This window comes from Temnothorax americanus, unplaced genomic scaffold, assembly GCF_048541705.1.
Source record: "Temnothorax americanus isolate GAGA-0224 unplaced genomic scaffold, ASM4854170v1 Scaffold248, whole genome shotgun sequence".
In the NCBI taxonomy this organism is placed as follows: domain Eukaryota; kingdom Metazoa; phylum Arthropoda; class Insecta; order Hymenoptera; family Formicidae; genus Temnothorax; species Temnothorax americanus.
The window spans coordinates 29,034-47,070 of record NW_027509389.1 but is presented as its reverse complement, the minus strand read 5'-3'; the positions used below and the strand labels follow the sequence as shown (position 1 = coordinate 47,070).

At 42.7% G+C, this 18,037-nt stretch overlaps 3 protein-coding genes and 1 long non-coding RNA gene across 4 annotated transcripts; all 4 read left to right on the top strand.

The window, feature by feature from the left end:
* Window positions 1-2,411: 2,411 nt before the first annotated feature.
* On the top strand, window positions 2,412-8,962 carry LOC143898910 (uncharacterized). Its single transcript, XM_077408706.1, has 5 exons — window positions 2,412-3,038; window positions 7,284-7,405; window positions 7,468-8,307; window positions 8,356-8,611; window positions 8,789-8,962. The coding sequence occupies exons 1-5, from the start codon at window positions 2,412-2,414 to the stop codon at window positions 8,960-8,962; spliced, it is 2,019 nt and encodes a 672-aa protein (XP_077264832.1).
* Window positions 8,963-11,796: 2,834 nt separating this feature from the next.
* LOC143898911 (uncharacterized) lies at window positions 11,797-13,584 on the top strand. The gene is made up of 3 exons (XR_013257327.1): window positions 11,797-12,205; window positions 12,307-12,440; window positions 12,521-13,584. It is a non-coding gene; the product is annotated as an uncharacterized LOC143898911 (long non-coding RNA).
* Window positions 13,585-14,332: 748 nt separating this feature from the next.
* On the top strand, window positions 14,333-14,890 carry LOC143898909 (uncharacterized). The gene has a single exon (XM_077408705.1). The coding sequence runs from the start codon at window positions 14,333-14,335 to the stop codon at window positions 14,888-14,890; it is 558 nt and encodes a 185-aa protein (XP_077264831.1).
* A 1,347-nt stretch (window positions 14,891-16,237) lies between these two features.
* LOC143898908 (uncharacterized) lies at window positions 16,238-17,158 on the top strand. The gene has a single exon (XM_077408704.1). The coding sequence runs from the start codon at window positions 16,238-16,240 to the stop codon at window positions 17,156-17,158; it is 921 nt and encodes a 306-aa protein (XP_077264830.1).
* The last annotated feature ends 879 nt before the right edge of the window (window positions 17,159-18,037 follow it).

The window sequence follows — 18,037 nt, the reverse complement described above, 5'->3', positions numbered from 1 at the left end:
TTCGATATATAATCGATTCATATTTAGACAAACTGTTTCTCGTCAGCGCGGTAACAACGGAAAATGTAAAAGATCTGAAACGCTTACGCGATCAAACGAAAGAAGCAATCGAGTGTCATTAGGCAATTTAAATCGGCCAGTGGATCAATGGAACGACCTCGTTACTTACATGATAGTTCGTAAATTAGATCCAGTCTCCCGACGAGAATGGGAAATGAAGATTGGAGACAAAACAACATATCCGACGTATGCTGAAATAAAAAACTTTTTAGAATATCGAATTCGAGCATTACAGTCAATTCAGTCTCCATCAACCAAAAAATCAAATAAGCCAAAAGGTGACGGGAGTTCGACAAAATCACATTTATCCACTGGTACCAAACTTTGCGAGTGTAATCAATCACATCCATTATTCAAATGCGACGACTTTAAGTCAAAAACGCTCGAAGAGTGACAAAAAATCGTACGCGACCGCGGCTTATGTTCCAATTGTCTTCAACAAGGGCATAAACAACAACAATGCCAACTCAACATAGCTTGCTATCACTGTAAGCAAAAGCATAGCACATTATTACATGATCCAAACTGTTCGGGCGTCGCTTTCCGACGGTCGCCCTGAATCTGGATTCCGCTCAGAGTTGAGCAAGAAGCGTGGATAACGCGAGTCGTAAATTCGCGGGAGGAATGAGGATTAAAGCACTCGGAACACAGATTGCACAAAGAAATATATAGTCTTTATTTCAAGAACGGAAAAGACGCGAGAGGGCACAACGGATCGTGCGCCGCGGATTCGGAAATCTTCTGAGTCGTTTGTACTTTTCTGCCAGGTATCGCGAACGGAAATCTTGTCTCGGCTTCTCGTATCGAAGCCTCTCGCGGAGCGGAGATCTTGTACGCGTCGAACGAAAATCTTGAGCGCGCGGCAGACGAACGATCGCGAGCGGAGCACGACCGGAAGTTTTCGGACCCCTCGCTTAAGTAGTACACTTAATGAAGAAATATAAGTAACTTAAATCCGCACTTTGAGACAAAACGAGCGAGTAGCGATTCAAGCAGGTCCGGCGAGCGAATTCGCTGTTTACTCAAGAGGGTTGTTTTTCCGGAACGAACGCGCGATGAGAGCTGAATCGCTATTCGTCCGTATGGTCACATCACGCGTCACAACAGCCGTTTCCGTGCTTCGACAAATAAGGGAGCACTCTTGTAACGCGTGATCGCGATCGATGGGCTTCGAGGGCGCGGGGATTGCGGGGAACGTATGTTTCGCACAAGGTCGACAGAGCTCGAACCACATAAACATCGGTATTTCTCGATGTTAAATATAATAATGTTTTTGAGCCGATGTTTCGCGTAGGAAAGTTCGACGGATCTCGAACACAAACCATAAAAAGAAAGGAAAGAGTGGAAAGATCGCGTTTGCACTAGGTGGTGGTACCTCTCCTACGAGTCCTCCAGCTGAAACTCTCACTCAGCAAGTGCCAAGCACCTGAACCAACGAATTCAAACGTAAGTCAACATACAGTGGCTGCAGTACACGCTCTTGAATCGAAAATCGCGTCAGCTACAGTGATGCTTCTACTGCTTGGGTAATTGTGGCCTCGTCCACAAGACGCAAACTAAAACTTAGAGCGCTGTTGGATCAGGGATCACAATCATTATTTGTCACTGAATCAGTAGTTCAAATCCTAAAAACGCCTAAGACGAAAATAAATGCTCCAGTGTCTGGAATTGGCGGCACTAACGCCGGCATTGGCCGAGCAATCGTCCATTTGACATTAAATTCACGCATTAGTACCAACGAATCGATACCATGCACAGCAATCGTGTTACAGAAATTAACCTCCTACGTGCCTCAGCGATTGCAAAGTATAGCGACGTGGAGACACTTGAAGGCCTTAAAATGGCTGATCCCTAACCCAGCAGCGGCAAAGCGATTCAGCTAATTTTAGGAGCTGATATATATGCGGGTATACTTCGTGAAGGATTGCGACGGGGACCAGTAAGGTCACCCATTGCACAAAATACCACGTTTGGTTGGATCCTCTCTGGACCAACAACCAGTGGCACCGCTACCTCAAATGTAGCTACTTTGACAGCGCATCTAGTTCACGAAAGTGAAAGCTTAACAAAAGAGCTCCGTCGTTTTTGGGAACTTGAGGAAATTTCGACAACTTCCCCTCTTACCGAAGAGAAAACAGCGTGTGAGATTCACTTTGCCGCGACACATACGAGGTTACCACATGGTATTTTTTGCGTTAGACTACCATTTAAAAGTCCAGCACCGATCCCTATCGGGTCATCACGACAAACTGCCGAAAACTGGCTCGCGAAATTAGATCGTAAATAAACGCGACTTTGACCTTTTCGAGCAATACAACAACTTTATGACGGACTATATCTCCCTCAACCATATGGTACCCACAACGTTCAACGCTCCAGAATCCGTCTCTGCTGTGTACCTTTCTCACCATCCAGTTCTCAAAGACAGCAGCACAACACAATTACGCGTCGTCTTTAATGCATCAAGCAAAACGTCGAACGGTACAACACTGAACGACCACTTAATGGTCGGGCCTAAGCTCCAGTCGGACTTACCCTCCATAATACTACGTTGGCGGCAGCATCGATACGCACTGACCGCTGACATAACAAAGATGTATCGTCAGATCGCAGTCGATCCGGAAGACACCCGCTATCAACAGATCCTATGGCGAGTCACACCCGACGCTCCGATAACGCCGTTTAGACTTGTAACGGTCACATACGGTACCGCATTAGCACCATATCTCGCGATGCGGGTCCTCCAACAACTTGCTGACAAAGAAGAAGTCAACTTCCCCAATGCAGCTACAATTGTTCGAGAAAACTTTTATGTTGACGACGTACTATTCGGAGCCAATGATGAGCTGACGGCACAATCGCTACGTCACGAATTGGAACAGTTGTTAGATAGAGGAGGCTTCACACTCAGAAAGTGGATGTCGAGTCACTCTTCTTTTCTCAAAGATATTCCGGTACCAGACCAAAAGAAGACAAAGGTACGAGCGTTCGTTTCAACAGAATCAATCAAGATTCTAGGGATCGGTTGGTGAGGGATGGGCGGTACAGTATCGATATTTCAAATATCGATACTTCAATGCCCAATTATCCCCTCTTTTGTATCGATACTTTATCGCTCGATATTTCCACGTATCGATACTTGACCCTTGAATATCGAACTTTGATAGATCTATGTTGACCGTCCGTGGCAGTTGGCGGTGGCGCCCGTGGGCCGGCCCTTGACTATCCTTAAATCTTTTGTTTTTTTTTATGGCCGTTGCCGTTACATTATCTCAGTGTCTAGAGTGTCCAATGAAGGAATGAAGTGAAGAACAGGAGTTTGTAGAGCTAGTTCAAGGTTCAAGTACGTAGGTACGTAGTGTACGTATTGCGTACTGTAACAGTAACTCTCTTACAAGAGACTGCAGTTACAATCAAGGTAAGGATAAAAAATAATTATTATGGGAGCTTTCCAGCAAACGACACAAATCGACACAAGCATCGTTTTATCTTTCTTTTTTGGTAATAAGTAACAAAGATAAAACGATACTTGTGTCGACTTGTGTCGCTTGCTGTAAAGCTAGGTATATATTTTTTTTATCTAGTTCACTTTCCAGCAAGCGACACAAGTCATTGAAGTTGTCACAAATATCGTTCTATCTTTCTTTACTTAGCATTCAATAAATAACAGAGATAGAACGACATTTGAGTTGTATCACTTGCTGGAGAACGCACTCAGATTTCATTATTTTATAAAAGGCTTTTTTATGCTGACGCTCGACGCTTGATTTGAGCGTTAAAACTGATCACGTGATAGGTCAATTAAATTGAGCGTCGAGCGTCAGCATGAAAAAGCACCTTTACTGATCCGTTTTATAGAGTTGAATGGATAATTTTCTTATTTGTATTAGTCTAGACTAGTCTTAGAGTGTCCAGTAAAGTGAAGAACAGAATTCTGTAGAGCTAGTTCAAGGTTCAAGTACGTAGGTACGTACTGTAACAGTAACTCTCTTACAAAAGACTGCAGTTACAATCGAGGTAAGGATAAAAAATAATTATTATATATTTCTTTTATCTAGTTCACTTTCTAGCAAGCGACACAAGTCATTGAAGTCATTACAAACGTCGTTCTATCTTTCTTTACTTAGCATTCAATAAATAACAAAGATAGAACATTTGAGTCGACTTATATCACTTGCTGGAAAACGCACTCAGATTTCATTATTTCTTATGATCCGTTTTATAGAGTTGAATGTATAATTTTCTTATTTGTAATATTTACAGAGTTAAATCTAAGAAAAGTCCTAAGGTGAAAGAGCACATTCCACGTTCCCATTTCCTAACTTCTAACTTCTAACGGCGCACTAACGCACTTACTTTCTATAAAAGTACTAAAAGTAGGCCTGCAAGTTTTTCTTTATTTTATTCTATTTCCTTATTTCTTTCATTTTTGATTAATTATTAAATAATAATCATCCTATCTCTTTTTCTTTATAGTGCCGCCAAAAAATCCTATTTGGAATTATTTTGTAAAAAGTGATACAGTTGCTAAATGCAAAATCTGCCAGTTAGATGTAAAAACATCTGGAAATACAACTAATTTACATTTCCATATGAATCGGTCATCCTGATGTTCAGATGGAGAAATCTACAGTATTCGTCAAGACAAAAAGACAAATAGTAATATATGTTATTTATATTATTATATAACACAATATTTATATTTTTCTTTATTTTTATTCGCCCTTAATTGATGTATGCTTTGAATTTTAGTCCGAAGTAGACAATAAAGATATCATTGACCTTGATGACCCAGTCTCATCTCCGGGACCGTCTGGGTCTACATCATCAGAAACAGAAACGCGATCGGTATCAGTTTTACAAAATCCAATTGTTTCCTCCAAACAACCTCGAATTGACTCAGCATTTGCAAAACAAAAATCATATCAAGGTATGGAGAAGTTGTAATTATTCAATCGAGTTTTAAATAATTTATTTTGAAAAAATATTTATATAATTCATTGACATAGTATTGGAAGTATCTATTATTTTTGTATCTATTTCCTCTTCAAATATTGTTTTAGTCAATTCAAATAGAATATTTAGTTGATAGTTTAAAAAAAAAAGTATTTTACAATTTTTAAATATATTATAGTTTATATATACAGTGGCGCTCAAAAAAATAGAGCCACCTCTAGCAGAGGTAGAACAAACCGCATTGTTATTAGTTAATCTCAATTACACACTAGGCGCAGTAATCAGTTTTTATCAGACGAGTGTAGAGAAGCCATTGATGCTAGTTTGCTTTCATAGAATAATGTTGTGAAATTTGGAGAAGTTGAATATAACTTAAAGATCAGTATTAATTGGGCCAAAATATACCGTTAAAAATGAGTGATAATGCCATAAAATATTGGAATATGGCCCGAGATTCGCTTCTAAGAACCTTAGCAATTAAATATTTATCACTAATTGCCACTTCAGTTCTTTCCGAAAGGTTATTTTCTGAAGCAGGTAAAATAATGTCCGAAGATCAATTATTATTTTTACATTCCCTCGATTTTGGCGATTGGCATTTATAAATTATCAATTCTGCAATACATCACAAACGCTCCTGCCATCCTTCGCGACTGGTGACGAGGCGTTTGTGACGTATTATAGAAGTGAATTTTTACACTCACGTGCAAAAATAAGTAATTATTTTTCTGTTTGCAGTAATTGCACACTTCAGTGGACTAATTTTTTTATACATTCTATATATTAAGTTTCTACTAATGTTTTTTTTTTTTAATTTTCTTACGATTTGCTTACAATTAATAATAAAATGTCTCGTAAGTGTATACATACAGAGGTAAATTTGCGTTAATTTAATGATCAAAGTATTGCATTTGCTATTATAGTTTATAAGTTCCATTTTCATTTCTTTCTAAGCAGATTTCATATGTGATATTTCTGTTATTACACTCATGTGCAAAAATAAGTAATTATTTTTCTGTTTAATGTATGTAATCATAATTACAATAATTATAAGTGCTAATGTGATATAATTATAAGTACACATTTTAATATATGAACAAAACATTTATTTTATAAATAAAAAATTGTACTTAAGGTGTTTTTGTATACTCGCGTTGTAACTATTTTATGCCGCAAAATACCTTTCATTTTATACCTTATTTTACGTCAAAAGTAAGAAATTGGATGCCAAAAATTTTTGCAAACAGCGAACTAATCCAATATCTAATTATGTATGTTTCGATATTGATGATATCGATACAAGACGTTCGATATTTTTTGTGTATCGATACTTTTATTTATGATACATATCGATACGATGTATCGATACTTTCAGGCTGTATCGCCCGTTGGGTAACAGATTCGGACTCTTTCTGTTTCAACGCAACAGCGCCTAAGCACGCAAAAAATACGAAAAGATCAGTGCTGTCGATAACAGCTCAGTTATTCGATCCGCTTGGATAGCTATCTCCTGTCATAGTCATCGCCAAAATCTCAATGCAAGAACTTTGGATTACACGGGTCGAATGGGATGACGAACTCCCTACGGAGTTGTCCGAGAAATGGGATGACTATTGTCGACGACTTCTTGAGTTGCAAGCAATTTCCGTTCCGCGGTGGAACCACTTGATAACAAGAGCCACCAAATGCGAAATTCACGGTTTTGCCGACGCATTAACTCAAGCGTACGCTGCCGTGATCTATTTACGCACTATTGATAACGAAAACGAGTACCATGTCAGCTTGTTAGCCGCCAAGTCCAAGGTCGCTCCGATTAAAACGGTCAGTGTACCACGACTTGAACTGTGCGCTGCTGTACTCCTCGCAAAACTCATTGAATTCGTACAAAAATCAATGAAACTACTTAGCTGTACCATTTACGCCTGGACTGATTCCAGCGTTGTTCTCGCATGGTTGAAACAACACCCATCAAATTGGCCCACATTCGTAGCTAATCGTGTTTCTGCAATTCAACAGCAATTACAAGACGTTTCATGGAGACACGTGCCCACTGCGTAAAACTCTACAGATTGTGCATCACGCGGTCTAACCGCTACGGAACTATGCACCCATCCATTGTGGTGGCAAGGTCCATCGTGGCTAAAGCACAGCAAAGAAACGTGGCCACGTATCCCAGAGCTTCCAAAACAGGACAGTTTAGTTGAAGCGTCAAAAAGTACCAAATCACATGTAGCCAACAGCTAATTCAAATTGCATTGCCATTGAAGAACTTGTGCATGGGGGGCGGCTTTCCATTGGCCAAGTGGCACGCGACTCATCCAGACGTGCTCACTGCGGTTCAAGCAGCTCAGAGAAAGACCAGGGCTCACAAATCACATTTGACGATTGCGTAACCAAAATACTCGGATTACAATGGCTTCCTCAAGAAGATTCATTTGCATTCTCAACAAGGATCTCGTCGCATACCGATCATTTCACCAAACGCCTCGTTTTATCTGAAGTGGCTCAGATATTCGATCCACTAGGCTTTGCATCACCAGTCGTGATCAAGGCGAAGATGCTCTTGCAGGAGCTTTGGCTTCATAAGCTCCAATGGGATGAACCACTGCCATCCCAGCTCTCATCACGGTGGCTCATCATCAGAAAGGAACTCACCAGCTTGCGCAAGATCTCAATACCTCGGTGGTATAACACATGGAGTACATCGTCAATGGAATTTCACGGCTTTTCTGATGCTTCTCAACTAGCAATGGCTGTAGTCGTATTTATCACCGTCCACGGCTCTAATGGCGCCACGATCTCATTGGTGTGCTCCAAAACCAAGGTAGCACCGCTCAAGCGGCTCACCATCCCGAGACTTGAACTCACCGCAGCACTGCTGCTCTTAAGACTCATGCAATACGTTCAAGCCACCTTGAAGTTGAACGTCACAGCAACTCACCTGTGGACGGACTCTGTTGTGACACTCACGTGGATCAAATCTCATGCATTGCGCTGGAAGGATTTCGTAAAAAATCGAGTGTCTCAAATTCAAGAGCTCACTGCGAACGCACATTGGAAATACGTACCTGGTACGTCCAACCCAGCCGACTGCGCTTCACGAGGATTAAGTACTGCTCAACTCCAAAGCCACTCATTATGGTGGACGGGACCACCGTGGATACTCACCCCTGAAGCATGGCCATTACAACCCGCGCTTTTGGACGAGTTGAGCGCACATGAGGCTCGTCCAGGCATTGCGCTACATGCGGCCGCATCTCAACCGGATTATCACTGGGGCCTGATATATAGGTACTCAACTCTCAATAAATTATTGAAAATAACAGCTCTTTATTTCAGATTCATATCGCTTCTGGGAAAGGGCCGATGCAAGCCACTGGACTTGCACTCAGCTTTGGAGAAGGCCAGATTGTTCTGGATTAAGGCTACTCAAGCGGCATACTTCACGCACGAGATCAAGATGCTCACGGCCAACTCGAGACTCCCAACTGCTCACGCATTCAGTCGATTGACTGCGTGTATAGACGCTCAAGGGATCATCCGAGTTGGCGGCCGCCTCAACCAATCAGCACTAGCTCAAGACAACAAGCATCAGGCAATTTTGCCTCGCCAATCACGGTTCTCGACTCTGATCATTGCACACGCCCATCTGCGTACCTTGCATGGAGGAACACAGCTGACATTGGTTCATGTCAGGCAAAAATACTGTATCATCGGCGGACGGGCTCCGGTGAAGTCTCATATTTTACGGTGTGTCGTGTGTGCTCGGCAGAGGAGGATCCGTGCTCATCAACTGATGGGCCAACAACCTCTCTTTCGGGTTACACCGTCACGTCCGTTTACTCATACAGGAGTTGACTATGCCGGACCGCTCACCATCAAAGCATGGAAAGGACGAGGTGCGAAAACATACAAGGGATGGATCTGCAGGGAGAGAAATTGTTAGTAAATTTTACTTAAGTTCGCTAAGCAAATTTTGCCAGTTTGAGTTGAGTAAAATGTAACTAACAAGTAAAGCAAAATTTACCAAATACATTAAGTAAAAATCGCCGGACTACTGTTGAGTAAAATTTACCTAGCAAGTTAAGCTAATCTTCACGCAACCGCGCGATGTTAGCGTCATAACATTAGGCGCGATCCGCGCGACCGCCGCCGCCCGCGCGCCGCGAAACGCTACTCTCTTTTGTCGACGTGAATGACGTGATACGTGGTCCCATAATGGCTTCCGTCTTTGGTGTTGTCAGTGAGTGCGATTATATGTTCTGTGGTGCGGATGCCCGTCGCGAATAAGTGCGACCGCGCGTTGTTTCAGAAAGCTGTGTCCGTTGGTGGGTCGCGAGTCGCGAGCCCACGAGAGCTTGCGCGCGCGTTGGGAGAGAGCAGATCGCGGTGATGAGGCTATACGTTTCGGCGCGGCGCGATTTCACGCGTGTTTGCGCGTGTCTCGCGCGTGACTCTTTCCTCTCCGCACCGGCGCCGCGGCGGTGATTTAAAAACGAGCGACACACCGCATACTTTGGTGTGTTGTGCTTTATTTACTTCTTTACCTTCCCCCTTATCTGGGGCGTGTGACTAGTGTCGAGAGTGCTTCCGCGGCCCTCCTTCCCTCCCCCGTCTACTACCTGATCGTCCGTTTGCGAGACGCGTCGATGAACGCAACGGTGCATCGAGCGAGTTCTTTTTCTTCCTCTCTTTTTCGCTCTTTCTCGCCGGCATGGCAGATGACTTCGTGAAAAATCTTCTAAAGCAGTGGAACTTGGGATACATTTTGGTACGTTAATTTATATTCAATAAAATATATCTACTTTATTGCTTTCTTTACATCAAGGGGCACGGCAGTGTCCAAATGGTAAGTATAAGAACTTCAGAGCGAGACGAGCTACGGGCCGCAGCACGCGCCCCTATAATACACGAGATTCAATTTTTTTAACCTCTTCACAATTTTAATATTTTATCATTTAATCTATTTTTAAATTTTATGAGAACTTTAAAATGTTTACCGTTTAATAATCAACCTTTTCTAATTATATAGATAGATATATTTATTGACTCCCCTCAGGGTTGCAAGGCGTTTTGGAGGGACGTTCCCAACCCTTTACATATAATCTCTTAGTGCGACCTCACAATAAATTTTTTCCCTTCCCTTAGCCCTCTCCTCTTCCTTCACGTTTTCGTTCGTCTCCCTCCACCTCTTCCTGTCTCAGCTCTTCCTTCTTGTCTGTCTCCTGCCCTGGGTCTGTTGATCCTCTTCCCCGCTCCTGTGGAGTTTCTCCTCCGTCTCTCTCGTGCTCTCCTCCACCTCCTACCTCCTCTCACTCCTGCTCTCTTCCTCTCCTCCACTCTCTCTCCTATTCTAACTTCCCCTCCCTCTCTCTCTCTTATCCTCGCCTCCACCTATCTGTCCTCAGCTATCTTTACCCTTAGACTATTTCTCGCTTTCCTTCTTTCCTCTAGCACCCTCCCCTTCTCCTCCTCATTCCCGCGCCTAGCCATCAACGTTATCCTTTCCCATTTATACCTTCTCCCATTTTCCCTCCTCCTCCTTCTATTCTATCTCCCTTCCATCCACCCACAGTCTCCTGTTTTTCCCCTTCGTTCTTTTTCCCTTGTCTCTCTCTTCCTTCGCCTTCTCCAGCATCCTCCACCTTGCCCTCCTCTCTTCCCTCGAAAGATCCTCGTCCACCCCAATCCCCCACCTCTGCCTAACCTCTCCAAATCTTCCCAGCAACTCTGCCCTTTCCCTCTCATCCTCCATCTCCACTATCAAAACCTCTCTCCCTCCCTCCCCTTTCCTTTCCCAGACCCTTTCTCCTTTTCATCCTACCTCCCTCTTACTCTTTTTTTTTCCTATGGCCCTCGTCCTCGTCCGTATCCATACCCTCGCCTCCACCGCTTTATACTCGTCCATCTTCACCCTTCCCACTCCCCTTCCTTCTTTTTGCCAACCAAGGTCCAGCTCACGCACGCTCGTCATTTCCTCCCCTTCCTCGTTCCACTTCTACGTCGCCTTCTTTCCTTCTCCTTCCATCACCTATCTATCTGTCCGGCCCCTTCAATCGTTCGATCCATCGATCTGTCGAGCCGACTCCCTGCTCTGTTCCGCACCTGCCGCGCCACCATCGCCAAACCCTCTGTCTCGACAGGTCAATCGATCGCCCGATCGATACTCCCTGCTACCAACTCGCTCAGCTCCCTCGTCGTGTAACCTGAGCTGCTACCTCCGTTCCTTCAATCCCGCCCTTCTCTCCCTCGCCCCTCTTGTTCCTCCTCTACTTACAGTTCTCAGTCCGCTCCTCGACGGTTTTTCTCCTTCGCATTTCCCTTAAACCTTTTCCGTTTACCTTCTGTATACTTTCTTCCTTTACGCTTCTGCCTCCTTTCAAACCTCTGCCAGTGCGTCCAACTTTTCTCGGTTCCCTGCCTCTCCTCTCAATCGTACCAACCCTTTTCAGCTACTATCCAGCGCCGCTGTCTCAACTTTCTTCCTCTTGCTACGCCCTCTAGCCTCTCCGCTTTCCCCACACAACCTCTCGCCCGTTGATGTCCCGCGCCGCCGTATCTACTTTCCTCCTCCTACCGCGTCCTCTATCCTCACCGCTCCCCTTGCCAACCTCTCTTCCGTCAGCACACCATTTCGCTCCGCGCTCATCACCACCGGCGCGCCTGCGCGAGCGCCGCGTGATCTCGCGTCAGTGCTGCTGCCCCCGCTCGTCTTCCCCCTCTCGCTCCATCAGCCTCTCTCCTAACCTCTATATCACTCAGCCCTTTTCATCTTCCGTTTCTCTCCTCCTGCTTCGATTTTCCCGTCTCCTTCATTTCCTCATCTTCCTCTATGCCCTCTCCATCCAATCCGCCTCCTCCGGTCTCTCTCTCTCCCTTCTCTCTCCTCTCTCCTTGGGCCGTCCACCACGTCCAAGCTACACCCTGACTCGACCCCTTTTCTAATTATATAATTATCTATATTTTTTGTATCTGACGAAAATAACTTCATCTATCTATCTAAATTATATTTAATATTATACTTTTCAGTTGCAATCAGATTTCAATAGAATATATCCAGAAGAAAGAGATAAGTTTATTGAGAAATGGCCAAAAATTGCTGAATGTATCATAACTTTGGCTAAAAATGATAAGAAAAATCGCGAAGTTAAAAATTATCTTTTGGAAAACTCAAAGTTCCTTGACAATGGTGAGTGACAATCACTATTTTGAAAATAAATTAGAACTATGTAGGTTATAATAAAATAATACTTTTATTAATGTTTATACACCTTTTATTTGTAACCGTAGGTCATTCGTCATTGGTAGCTTTAATGCTTCTTCCATTAATGTTAGGATCAATCAGTTGTAAAACAAAAAGAGGGAAACCATCTTGGAGACCAACACGAAAAGAGGTTCAAAACGGCTTCTTATTGCACATTCAGGTATTTTGTTATGCATGTAAATAAATATTTATTTTTATATTTATAATATTTGTTGATTGAAATTATGTTTATTTTCTTAGACTTACGAGGAATTTGAACCACTACAAGAATCGAAGGAAGCTAAATATAAAAAGTTTGATCTGATTATTCAGCCTTATCCCATGATATGTGGTGATCTCGATAATATTGTAACTTGTAGGATTTTTATCAACAACCAAGTTTACGTTTTGTCAGATCCATTAGAAACAGTGAATTGCTGTTTCAAAATATACTTTGTACTGAACGCAGATTACCCACCAGAATGCAAACACGTTTGGACTTTTCTGCAAAAGTTTGTCTATAAAATCGAAACCAAAGACAAAACAAATTTATATATAAGTGTAGGTTCATTAATTAGAGATGTTAAAGCCTTAATGTGAAAATAGTGTAATACGCTCTTTGCATTTTTGTTTATTTAAGTATTCTTGTAAAAATGTATAAGAATGTTATAAGCTGCGGTACACGTCTAACATGTATTGAGCAAGACGTTCATTTTTATATAGCAATGTTGTTTATTTGTATGCGTGTTCTTGTTCCATCTCTAACATTTAATTGTATAATTATTTTTTTATAAAATGGATTCTCAGAATATTAATTGTTTAGACTTGGAAAAAGAAATTGCTAAGATTGTTTTAACACTGTATAACAATCCTATAGTGCCCAGAAACGTGATTCAAATTATAATTGAACGTTTTACTAAATTTAGCGAAAATGTTTATATTCCTTTCCTTGTTCAACAGATTAAAACTAAACTTAAAAATAAATGTGATAATCAAGTAATTGGTGAAGTTGAAAAAGTTTTGCAATCTTATAAAAATCCGTTTACACAGTTTTCATCGGAACACCATAGGTTTAAATACATTGAGGAATGTAATTGGTACATTCCACCAGAAACCTATCCAATTTGCGAAACAATGGTGGAGCAAAAAAAGCAATGCGTTATTCCAAACTCGGTAGACGCAACAGTACAATATATACCATTAAGAGCAACATTAAAAGCTTTTTTGGAACTACCAGGATTGTTTAGTGAAATACGTAGCTATATGAAAGATCTATATAAAGAGAAAGACATTATAAATAATTTTATACAAAGCGAATATTGGCAGCGCAGGCGATTTTAATTTAAAAAAAAATCAAACTACTATGTAGTCAGAAGACATGTACTATAACATATATAAGAATTAAATACATTTTTATTTGAAAAAAATTGCCATTAATTTTGTTATACAAATTTTTAATGATCTATTTACCTATTTTAATAATTATATCTAAATAATATTTAATTTTTAAAATATATTCTTGTATGAACATACAAATCAATTTTTTTAAACATTATTATTATCTGCAAGTATTATAATTGTTCGATATTATATTACCGTATCAAAATTTGTAAATCCTACTTATACAGTTGAGTAGAATTTACCTAACTACTGCAGCTTAACTAATGAAGTAAAAATTATATAATTCGTTCGGTAATTTTTACCTAATTCTGTTGGTAAATACAGCTTAGCCAGTTCGGCACAACTGTTTTAGTAAATTTTACTTTGCAACTATGTAAAGTTTACTAACGATTTCTCTCCGTGTGTGTGTTCGTCTGCTTGTCCACTTCCGCAATTCACCTCGAAGTGGTCAGTGACTACTCATCAGAAGGATTCATAGCAGCCTTCCGAAGATTCTCCGCCAGAAGGGGAATTGCTCAGACCATGTATTTGGACTGCGAAACAACATTCATTGGAGCAGACGCCGCGCTCAAAAAAATGTTCATCCAGAGTTCCCAAGAACATCAACGAATTGCTCAAATTCTACAACGTGATTGCACCAGATAAGAGTTCAACCCACCAAGCGCTCTACACATGGGGGGCAAGTGGGAGGCGGTGGTGAAATCGGTGAAGTTTCATCTGAGACGGACTATCGGGGAAACTCTACTCACGACGGAAGAACTCACAACGTTGCTTACGCAAATCGAGGCCATTCTCAACTCACGGCCTTTAGAACCGTTGAGTGACGACCCTGAAGACGTCTCTGCCCTCACACCAGGTCATTTGCTCATTGGAGGTCTAATCACTACCATACCCGAGCCACCTCTGATTGACCTAGCAACCTCACGACTATCTCGATGGCAGCTCATCCAGCAGCGTGTTCAACATTTTTGGGCACAATGGTCGGCTCATTACCTGCAACGCCAGCAGGCGATATCCAAGTGGCATCATCCCAACAACAATGTCAAGGTGGGGTCCATCGTGCTGCTCACCGACGAACGCTCTCCACCGTGCAAATGGCCACTCGCCAGAGTAACAGCTTTGCACCCCGGCAAAGATGGACTCACTAGGGTGGTTACCCTCAAGACGGCCACCACGACACTCACTCGGCCAAGTGCCAAGCTTGCCATATTGCCCATTTCAACCGAATAAAGGATCAAGAGTAAGGAATCATCAACAAGGTTGCTTATGGCGGGCGGAATGTTCGAGATTCCGTTACCGTTGCGCCGCCTGATCAGATGGCAGCATCGATTGGATGTCGACGCCGCATCACCGCGGCAGCTTGCGCAAGCACGGGCGCGCTCATCGCTAACGTCTTCCTCGCGATCGAGGCAATTGTACAAATGGCCGCGCAGTGTTCAGACACACGATGTGTGCTCTGTGCATTTTGATTGTGACTATACACATTGAAGTGCCCACCGCAGTGATTACAGCTGCCGAGATACTGCATTAACATGTAAAGCGACCGCTCATCCAGCTCTACTCGGGTACATCAACACGACGACTCAGGCTCACATGTGCGCGAGTGCCGACCGCCACGTGTCTTACCGGCTCACGGGCTAATCATCACGAAGAGGGCAATTAATATAACTGCCTCGCCCACTCACGAACGATACACAAAGACTTCTTATACAAAGACTTCTTATGCTTAGTGAACTCCGAAAGACTGCCCACCACTCTCAGGTCAGACTGTATATATCTCTTCTCATATTAAAGACGGCTCAGCCTGTGTTCTGAGTTACATTTTATATTACAGAATAATTTACAGAATATTACATCGCCGGGATTAATCAGCGATTTCGCGAACACTGTCGATAAAATTTCCCATTGGGAGTTGTATACGGATATTTCCACATGAAGAAAATTAGTACGTATTACAGCACACTGCCTTCGCTTCGTTAACCGCTGCAGACGCCGCAATAGCGCCACCGAGCTTCGACTTTCTGGTGATGAAATTCGCAACGCTCAAACTTTTGGATCAACGAAATTCAAAGTGAACAATTCCAGACTGAAATATCAGCACTAAAAAAGGAAAACGCTCTGCCGAGAAATAAGCCATTAAAAAATTTGACGCCTTTTCTTGATGAACATGGGACCTTACGAGTGGGCGGTCGCTTAGAGCGATCACATCTCTCGTACGAGGAGAAACACCTCGCCATATTGTCAAAGCATCGCGTGAGTACACTCATAGTCGAAGACGCACATCAAAGATGTCTTCACGGAGGTCCACAGTTAACGATTAGCATCGTGCGCCAGAATTACTGGATTATCGGGCATCGACCGTTCGTACAAAATATAATCAGAAAATGTGTATCATGTGCATGCGAACGAGCTAAGGTACCGAGTCAAATAATGGGCAACCTTTCAGCGGCGCGAGTCAACCCAAATGTTCGCGCGTTCTTACATACCGGACTTGACTACGCTGGTCCATATCTTGTAAGAACAAGTAAAGGACGTGGACACAAGGCACACAAAGCGTACTTAACGCTGTTTGTTTGTATGTCTACCCGCGCAATTCACCTAGAGTTGGTATCCGATTACACGTCCGACGTGTTCCTGGCATCGTATCGTCGTTTTACAGCACGTCGAGGTCTTCCAGAGCACGTCTACAGTGACAACGGAACCACCTTCCAAGGGGCCGAGAAAGAATTGCAAGCTGCCTACAAAGCAGCACTTACTGATGTAAACACAGAAAATACCATCGACACTGACCGCACCACTTGGCATTTCATGCCACCCGGAGCTCCACACTTTGGTGGATTATGGGAAGCAGGAGGCAAATGTGCCAAACACTATTTGAAACGTGTCCTTGGTACTAACACTTTGACGTATGAAGAATTCAGCACGTTGACATCAGCGCAAGTCAAGGTTTGTTTGAATTCCAGACCAATCGGACCATTGCTTACCGACCCGTGCGAATTCTCTGCGTTAACACCAGGCCACTTTCTTATTGGAGACCCATTGCTCAATGTACCCGAACCGAGCCTATTAACCTTCAACAAAAGTCGCCTCTCAAGATGGCAATTTATTCAACAGAAAGTTGAGAGCTTTTGGAAACGGTGGACGATGAGTGAATATTTCCACTCTCTCCAAACTCGGAACAAATGGAGATCACATCAAGAAAACATCGCAGTTGGGAACTTGGTTCTTATTCGGAACAACAATTTACCGCCAATCAAATGGATGTTGGGACGGGTCATCGAGGTTCACCCTGGTTCAGACAATAACGTCAGAGTGGTTACTCTGCGTACTGCTACGAGCGAGCTCAAAAGGCCGATTACTCAAATATGTTTACTCCCAATTGACTCTGACCAGAGAACCGAACCCACGACCCCGCTACATCCTGACGGGCTTGACACGACTAGTTTCTCAGATTTCCAATACTGCGACGAAACTGTCGAAACAAACTCCGACGACTGACGATCCGGTACCGCACGGTTCCTCCGTCTCGCGGCAAAGTGAAACTCACAGAAACATAGCAATAGCATTAAGTCTCTATAACAAATTTATTCGTTGTTATGTGGTACCAAGTGCACCGCAAAAAGTGCTTCGAGATTTTACAAGTCCAAACAAAAACACAAAACAGTCAACGAGAACGTTTAGTTCTAAACACCCCCTGACCGTGTTCCTCAGCGCGGGCGGCCATGTACATATCTGTAAATATTGTATCATGTAGCATTAAGAAATCTCTTCGACAACATCTTCAAATGTACACCATCAAAAGTAAATTAAAATTAACAGGTACCCTCCGTATTGACATGGCGGGCGGCGTTGTACGCCGACTAGCAAGATACCTAAAATTTCGTCCGATCAGTCAAGACGGGCGGAATGTTCACGCCACAGCGTGAAATATATATAAAGCTACGATCAGGCTGCAAGCGTCCTAGTAGTGGCACCTGTACGAAAACTGTATCGACGTAACTCCAATTATCTCCGCAACGAAGGCGATGTGTCTCATTGTCTCACGAACGACGATCAGATCACCAGGCTTTTGAGCCCACACGCTATACTAGAGTCTTTGTTAATCGAGTCGAGTATTAAAAGTGCGTTGTCATTACACAATCAACGGTACCTGTATTTTTATAAATACACGTCGATGTTTACGGTGAATAAAGAGTGATATCTTATGCAAAGTCCCGCGTGTTGCATTACCCTGTTATCCGAATATTCCAAACCTTCTTCGCGCACGAGTCTCTCGTGAAATAAAATAACCGATAAAAACATTTCGGAAAACTGAAGAAACATTTTTTAATTCCTTTTTGTACACGCAACGCGAAGGCGTGTACAGGGACAAAACCT

Bases quoted from the DNA above. Each gene is read 5' to 3' on its own strand.
- LOC143898910 (XM_077408706.1), top strand. From the start codon at position 2,412: ATGGTACCCACAACGTTCAACGCTCCAGAATCCGTCTCTGCTGTGTAC. The intron at 3,039-7,283 runs GTACGAGCGTTC...TTGCCATTGAAG, and splicing joins CAGACCAAAAGAAGACAAAG to AACTTGTGCATGGGGGGCGG. The intron at 8,612-8,788 runs GCAATTTTGCCT...TGTGCTCGGCAG, and splicing joins CTCAAGACAACAAGCATCAG to AGGAGGATCCGTGCTCATCA.
- LOC143898909 (XM_077408705.1), top strand. From the start codon at position 14,333: ATGGGGGGCAAGTGGGAGGCGGTGGTGAAATCGGTGAAGTTTCATCTG.
- LOC143898908 (XM_077408704.1), top strand. From the start codon at position 16,238: ATGTCTACCCGCGCAATTCACCTAGAGTTGGTATCCGATTACACGTCC.